The sequence below is a fragment of the Cucurbita pepo genome, chromosome LG16 (assembly GCF_002806865.2).
Source record: "Cucurbita pepo subsp. pepo cultivar mu-cu-16 chromosome LG16, ASM280686v2, whole genome shotgun sequence".
Taxonomy (NCBI): Eukaryota; Viridiplantae; Streptophyta; class Magnoliopsida; order Cucurbitales; family Cucurbitaceae; genus Cucurbita; species Cucurbita pepo.
In genome coordinates, this window is record NC_036653.1 from 8,186,819 (window position 1) to 8,194,494 (window position 7,676).

Here is a 7,676-nt window from a genome sequence, read left to right on the forward strand (position 1 = left end):
TTTTTTTTTTTTTTTTTTTTTTTTTTTTTTTTTTTTTTTTTTTTTTTTTTTTTGAAATTCATTTGTCTTATTTTACAAATCCTAAACTCAAGCACTATAGACCTTTTAACCTTATTCTTCCCTATAATATTAATACAAATCCAATCTACATGAATTTATTTTGTCTAATTAATTTTTAACTTTCAATTAGTTTCAATTTTGCATTTATTTAAAAATTTATGAACCTATTTGAATATAAAATTAAAAATTTATGTCCTACTAAACATTTAATTTTATGTCTGTAAGTTCACTAATTTAGAAAAGATTGAATAACAAAAAAAAAAAAAAAAAAAAAATGATGATCTATTTAAAAATTGGATACGTGTGAAGATCCAACCGATGAAGGGAGAGAAAATGGAAAGGGCAAATGTCAGCATCGAAATTTGACAAAGTATCGTGGGCATTGTCACATATCATATAAACTTTTTTTTTTCTTTCACTAATATTTGCATTCCAATTTTCATTTTATACTATTTTATCTAACAAATAAAACTATAGTGAGTTCCAAAAAACAAATAAATAAATAAAAACAAATAATACTATTGTTAGCCATGACGGTTGTAATGTAATGTTATATTATATGTGTGTGTGTTAAGCTCTACATTTCATATTAATGTTGCCTTTGAATATTAATTTAATTTAATTTAATTTAATGTTATTAAAGTTTCTCAAGCTTGTTAAAAACTCATCATTATTAACAAATATATGAGTGATGAGTAGAAAAATGACATTTAATTGTTTTATCATTACTTAAAATGTACTTAAGAGTTAATAATGTTGAAAATGATGATAAAGACCAAACATTTTATTATCATATAATTTTTATTATATTCTAATTTTGAAAATTTTCATTTTAACTCTAATTTAATGAATAAACTCCACAAATAAAAACGATTATAAAAGAAAAAAACAAAACACGACGACAGTAAATATGATTGATACAAATGTCACGCATCTTTAATTTTTTCATGTACGTGTTTATATTTGTTTTGTTGGATTGGATACACACTTTTTCATCTATAAATTTAATCACATGCAAAGAAAGGTTAGATTATATTTTTAACCACAATTTTTTTTTTTTTTTTTTTTTTTTTTTTTTTTNCTCTTCACTCTGTCATTCTCTCTCCTCGACTTTCTGGTCTCTCTTTCTCTCTCTTCCCTGCAACTCCGAATCAGATCATAGTTTCCAGGTTTCTTTCACTTTCTTGCACTTTCGCGTTCAGGTGGTGCTTCAGTTCTCATACAGTCAGAGGTATAACTTAAACTTTTGCGGCCTGTTCACGCGAATCTGTGGAGGTTCACCTCTTTTGTTGCCCATTTCGATTGTTTAAACCTAGCTGTTATATTCTCCAGTCAAGTCATTGAAGCAGCCGCCTGCCTAAGTCAATTCAGTGAAGTTATTCAAGAATTTGCAGCTATTGTGCTTCAGAGACGGCGCAGTTTCAGAGCGGTGGCTGGATGAATCGGACGGGAGCTGTGTAGTTGAGTTGAGATGGAGGATTTTAGTGTTGTAGATTGGAAGTGCTCGTTGAATTTGAGTTTTAGGTGTAGATTGAGCGGCTTCTCGCAAGAACTGGTCAATGGAGGCGATTGGTTTTGAGAATGGGTGAGTTAAGGTCGAGTCTTCAGATTTGAGGGTTCAAGCGGGGGAAAACTTGATGTCGAGGATGGATAGAATCACTTCAGATCTTAATAGGAATGGTCCGGTGGAAAGGGATATCGAGCAGGTGCTCTCATCCATTTTCTTCTCTTTTATATCCTTGTACTACTCAAACGTATGTTGTCCATGATTTGCTTGTTTATAACATTTACTGCTATGTTTCTATCAAATCATTGCAACAAGCGTATAAATGAAGCAGTGGAATTTTTCCCGGTATCGTTTTGCACTGCCGTCGCCATCACTCGCATGTCTAGTCTCATATTCAGTGCAAACGAGTGGCGTTTGAACTGCGATGCAGCCATCAGAAATTGAATTGGATTATTATTATTATTATTATTATTATTATTTTTATGAATTTCTGGAGGCAAGTTTGATTTACTTAGCGGGATGTGACCAGTAAATTAATTAGTTGAAGGTTTTTGTGTGCTGAATTTGATGGCTGTTTCCTGGACAGCTACACTTTCAAGTTCTAATGAAGCAATTCACCGTTGGTAAAATAATTATACCGTTGGAAGATTCCATACGATCTGTCGATGTATGTTTTCAAAAATTTCTTAGACAAACCGAAGGATGCATCCTACACCCACTCTCGTTGGTCTAGAATGAACTAGGCTACCTTCTTGTAGAATGACAATGGTTGAAGATGAATCTAGAAGAACCATCACTTCCCTTCTCAACACTGATGCCCTGAATCTAAATTTAATTCATAGGATAGGATCAAGTTAGAGCAATCATTGTAAAGGAATCCTTTCCTGTGTTGTATGGTCATTTATCGATCCAAATAGCCAAATGGATTCCAAAGATTAGCCGTTGTAGCCAATAATGTCAATTGGCAACATTTCAGGGTATTGAATAAGTGCAACATGGTATTTGAGACTGTAGAGAGGAAAATGGAAATCATGATGAATAATATTTTTTCAGTTTTGATTTTTAGTAATTGTCGAATGACCATCCAATTTCTTTTCTGGAATCTGTAGCATCTATATTTCCACGAGTTGATAGCCAAACTTCTGGAAGGCGCGTAGTTGGCCTCCACATGCATATAGTATGTAATATTTTTTTTTGTTTTGCATATTTCAGTCCATTATTGCTCTAAAGAAGGGAGCTTATCTGCTGAAGTATGGAAGGAGGGGAAAACCAAAATTCTGTCCTTTCCGGCTTTCCAATGTAAGTCTGGTTCTGTTGTAATTGTTGTTGCATTTGTTCAGAAATTATACTTTTTTAATAGCCATTATTGTTGTACGCATGTTACTAACTTCTGATGGGATAAGCTTAGTTGTAATGCCATAACGGTGCACAAACTTTTCTCAATGAGATCATCGTATGAAAATTGTTTACTTGGATAACATATCATCTTAAAGTAAGGGATATCCAAGTCCAGCTGCATAACATGGTATTCTCCCCCAAAATTTGTCGAATTTATTTTCTAGTTGAGTTGGATAGAAAAGATGAGCAGGTAATTTGCCGTGTTTTAGATCCTAACGTAATTGAGTCAATATCAAACTTTTATCACTCTTTTCTTTTACTTTGGTTGTTGATGGAGCTCTATACTATGATTCCTTCTCTTCTTGATTTTAGTTGCATGGGGTAGTGTCATAAGAACTGAAAGTGATTGGCGGTGTTTTATGTTTCAGGATGAGTCTGTTCTGATTTGGTTTTCAGGGAAAGAGGAGAAACACCTTAAGCTAAGTCATGTTTCTAGAATAATATCTGGGCAACGCACTGTAAGTACCATTTTTTAAATGTTTGATTTCTTTAATACCTATGCTTATTCTCCCCTGCCTTTGTGGCTATATCCACATTGATTTGCATGCAATGTGATATTAAGATAATTATCAAGGAACCGTGGTAATGTTTATGACTGAACTTTAGAGATATACTGAAGAGTCACAACTGAAAAGGTAACTGCTTACATTGTTTGTGGTCTATTTATGAAGTTAAGAATTTGATGGATTTTGAAACTTTAAGTTGCTTACACGTCATCTATGTTAAATCTTTCCTTGAAGGTACACGTGTTGGGTTATAACCAAGAAAAAGTAGAGAATAACAGAAATACTAAGGAAAGATATTTAATGTACATCTCCTTTTAAAGTGTCTATGTTAAAATTGCTTTACTATTCAATCTCTGTATAGGTTCATGATACAGCGTCCTTGGAAGAACCACCTTGAGCACATAAGTTTAGTCTGTATTGGTTTTTTTTCCTCCGCATAAAAAGAGAAGTAGTAATTGGTATTTTGGCATTTGGTTATTCCTAATTGAATGAGATTGATTTTTTTCACGTATTTTTTTTGGTCCTTGGACCTGATATTTTTTCTGTTTAGTCCTTGAACTTTAGAAAATGTCACATTTTAGTCTTTGTTTAGCAATCTTGATAGAAAATTTGTTGGTATAAGAATCAAAATAGTATATGTGAGATTTTTTTTTTTTGAAGAAACATAAGATCTGAGTCCTACCTAAATTTTTAGGCCTATTTCAACTAAAAACATTGATGGAAACCAGTGACTATTTTACTTATGACTTTATGGTATATGTATACTATCTACTGATCAGATCTGTTTCACATAACTTTCCAGCCAATATTTCAAAGGTATCCGCGGCCAGAGAAGGAATACCAGTCATTTTCTCTAATCTATAATGACAGATCTTTAGATTTGGTATGTTAGTATTTTAATTATTATTTCGATTATTATTCTGTTTGCATTCAGTTCATTGGCCTCGTTCTTACCCTTACTTATGTTGGCTACTTTGATATTTTAAAATCTTAATAATCTGGTTATTTTTTCTGCATACTAGATTTGCAAGGATAAAGATGAAGCTGAGGTTTGGTTCAATGGCTTGAAAACATTAATTTCCCGTAGCCATCACCGTAAATGGAGAACAGAATCTAGGAGCGATGGAATGCAATCTGAAGCAAATAGTCCTCGAACTTACACCAGAAGAAGTTCTCCTCTTAATTCACCTTTTGGAAGCAATGATAGCTTACAAAAGGTAATTTATATCTTCCTTACCTCGTCTATTAGGCAAAGTAAATTTAGATAAGTAATGTTTTTCCCCCTTCAAAATATATAGGATGGCGATTTTCGACTTCAGAGTCCATTTGGAAGCCCTCCTAAAAATGGAGTAGATAAGGCATTGTCAGATGTGATACTGTATGCTGTTCCTCCCAAGGGGTTCTTCCCTTCTGATCCTGCCAGTATATCAGTCAATTCTTTATCATCAGGTAGTTCAGACGTGCTTGGTCCGATGAAAGCAATGGGAATGGATGCTTTTAGAGTTAGTTTATCAAGTGCTGTCAGCTCTTCCAGCCAAGGCTCAGGTCATGATGATGGTGATGCCTTGGGGGATGTTTATATTTGGGGTGAAGGAACTGGGGATGCTATTCTTGGTGGTGGAAGTCATAGAGTTGGAAGTTGTTTCAGTATCAAAATGGATTCTTTGCTGCCTAAAGTCCTGGAATCTGCTGTAGTTCTGGATGTTCAGAATATTGCCTGTGGTGGACGCCATGCTGCCTTAGTGACCAAGCAAGGAGAACTTTTCTCCTGGGGGGAGGAATCAGGAGGCAGGCTTGGGCATGGTGTCGATTCTGATGTTTTGCAACCAAAGCTTGTAGATGCCCTTGGTAATACAAATATTGAACTGGTATCTTGTGGTGAGTACCACACATGTGCTGTAACACTTTCTGGTGATTTGTACACATGGGGTGATGGAACTTATAATTTTGGTCTTCTTGGCCATGGGAATGAAGTAAGCCACTGGATCCCCAAAAAAATAAATGGACCATTGGAGGGCATACATGTCTCTTCTATCTCTTGTGGACCTTGGCACACTGCAGTTGTAACCTCTGCAGGGCAACTTTTTACCTTCGGTGACGGAACGTTTGGTGTTTTAGGCCATGGAGATCGCAACAGTGTCACAATACCCAGAGAAGTGGAATCTCTCAAGGGTCTACGCACTGTGCGGGCTGCTTGTGGTGTTTGGCATACTGCTGCTGTAGTTGAAGTTATGGTTGGTAGCTCGAGTTCCAGCAATTGCTCTTCAGGGAAGCTTTTCACATGGGGAGATGGAGATAAGGGTCGACTAGGGCATGGTGACAAAGAGACAAAACTTGTGCCCACTTGCGTGGCAGCTCTTGTTGAACCTAACTTTTGTCGAGTTTCATGTGGGCACAGCCTGACTGTTGCCCTTACAACATCTGGTCATGTTTACACAATGGGAAGTCCCGTTTATGGCCAGTTAGGCAATCCTCATGCTGATGGGAAGGCTCCTGTTCGAGTTGAAGGAAAGCTATCGAAAAGTTTTGTGGAAGAAATAGCTTGTGGTGCTTATCATGTTGCTGTTTTAACTTCAAGAACTGAAGTCTACACTTGGGGCAAGGGTGCAAATGGTCGTTTGGGTCATGGTGATACGGATGACAGAAATTCACCAACGTTAGTAGAAGCTTTGAAAGACAAGCAAGTTAAAAGCATTGCCTGTGGAACAAATTTTACTGCGGCTATCTGCCTTCATAAATGGGTTTCTGGTGTTGATCAGTCTATGTGTTCTGGCTGCCACTTACCATTTAACTTCAAAAGGAAGCGGCATAACTGTTATAACTGTGGACTTGTTTTCTGTCATTCTTGCAGCAGTAAGAAATGTCACAAGGCGTCTATGGCCCCAAATCCTAACAAACCCTATCGTGTATGTGATAACTGTTATAACAAACTACGGAAAGCATTTGAAACTGATGCTTCTTCTCAGTCTTCAGTGAGCCGAAGAAGAAGCATCAATCAAGGATCCACTGAATTTGTTGAGAAAGATGAGAAACTGGAGTCTGTCAAGTCTCGTGCTCAACTTGCTCGGTTTTCTTCCATGGAATCTGGGAAGCAAGGAGAAAGCCAAACTTCCAAGAAAAACAAAACATTTGACAGTATTAGTAGCAGAGTGTCCCCAGTTCCAAATGGAGGATCCCAGTGGGGAGCTCTTTCTAAATCCTTTAATCCAGTGTTTGGGTCATCCAAAAAGTTCTTTTCTGCTTCAGTTCCTGGTTCTAGAATTGTCTCAAGAGCAACATCCCCTATATCAAGGCGAGCAAGTCCACCTCGTTCAACAACACCAACCCCAACTCTTGGAGGTCTTACCTCACCAAAGATTGTAGTAGATGATGCTAAAAGGACAAATGATGGTCTTAGCCAGGAGGTTGTTAAGTTAAAAGCTCAGGTACACAGGATCTGATTTTCTCTAAGCTTCTTGAATATAGTTGATCATATGGTTTCTCATAATTATAATTTTGTTGTTGAGTTAAATGGTATATGAAAGTTAACTAATCTTGAGAAGTTAAATTGATATACTTTTTTTTAGCAAAAAGGTGTCACGTAACACAGAATTTTTTACATGGAGATATAGCCACTTCACGGCTTGAGAATAGTAGTTGTATTAGTTTGATTCCTATGATACAATAAATGATGAGTAGAAGAATGAAGGTGCAAGTGCCTCATTATTGTTTATGGTGGATTTATAATCAATTTCATTGTCAAAATAAATGAATTTGTTAAAAGAATTGGTAGGAAAGAAACCGTTGCTTATGACATTTCTTGGATCCTCTTGCCTCTCTCTCTAGAGTTTTCCTAATTGCCCTTCTTTTTTTAATTTTTAATTAATGCCGAATAAGTTCTTCTGAAGTTCCTTACTGGTGCCTGGGTGGAAATAATTTTCTCCCCCTCTTTTTTCCCCTCGTTCTATCAAATGAAATCTGTTTCTTGTCTGAAACAATTTATAGAAAATGTTGATTCTACAATTATTTTGCTTGAGAAATGGAACTGTTGTATTGAACTTCTTCAAGGTCTTTAGATTCGGTTTCAGATTATTTTGTCTACATCGTTCTTTGTTCTTTGTTCTTTGTTGTACGGAAAGCATAGTTTAATTAGCCGTCACTGAACGCATCAAGTCTTACCAATTGTTTTTTTTTTTTTTTTTTTTTTTTTTTTAGTTTAAAAAGAA

General features: G+C 35.7%; 1 protein-coding gene across 1 annotated transcript in view; it reads left to right on the forward strand.

The window, feature by feature from the left end:
* Positions 1-1,147: 1,147 nt before the first annotated feature.
* LOC111777823 (PH, RCC1 and FYVE domains-containing protein 1-like) overlaps positions 1,148-7,676 on the forward strand; it is a 9,053-nt gene continuing 2,524 nt past the window's right edge. The window contains exons 1-7 of the mRNA XM_023657544.1: positions 1,148-1,291; positions 1,393-1,766; positions 2,780-2,866; positions 3,334-3,423; positions 4,274-4,354; positions 4,494-4,688; positions 4,770-6,896. Of these exons, the coding sequence (XP_023513312.1) occupies positions 1,698-1,766; positions 2,780-2,866; positions 3,334-3,423; positions 4,274-4,354; positions 4,494-4,688; positions 4,770-6,896 (2,649 nt within the window). The 5' untranslated portion in view covers positions 1,148-1,291; positions 1,393-1,697. The remainder of the gene's footprint in view (positions 1,292-1,392; positions 1,767-2,779; positions 2,867-3,333; positions 3,424-4,273; positions 4,355-4,493; positions 4,689-4,769; positions 6,897-7,676) is intronic.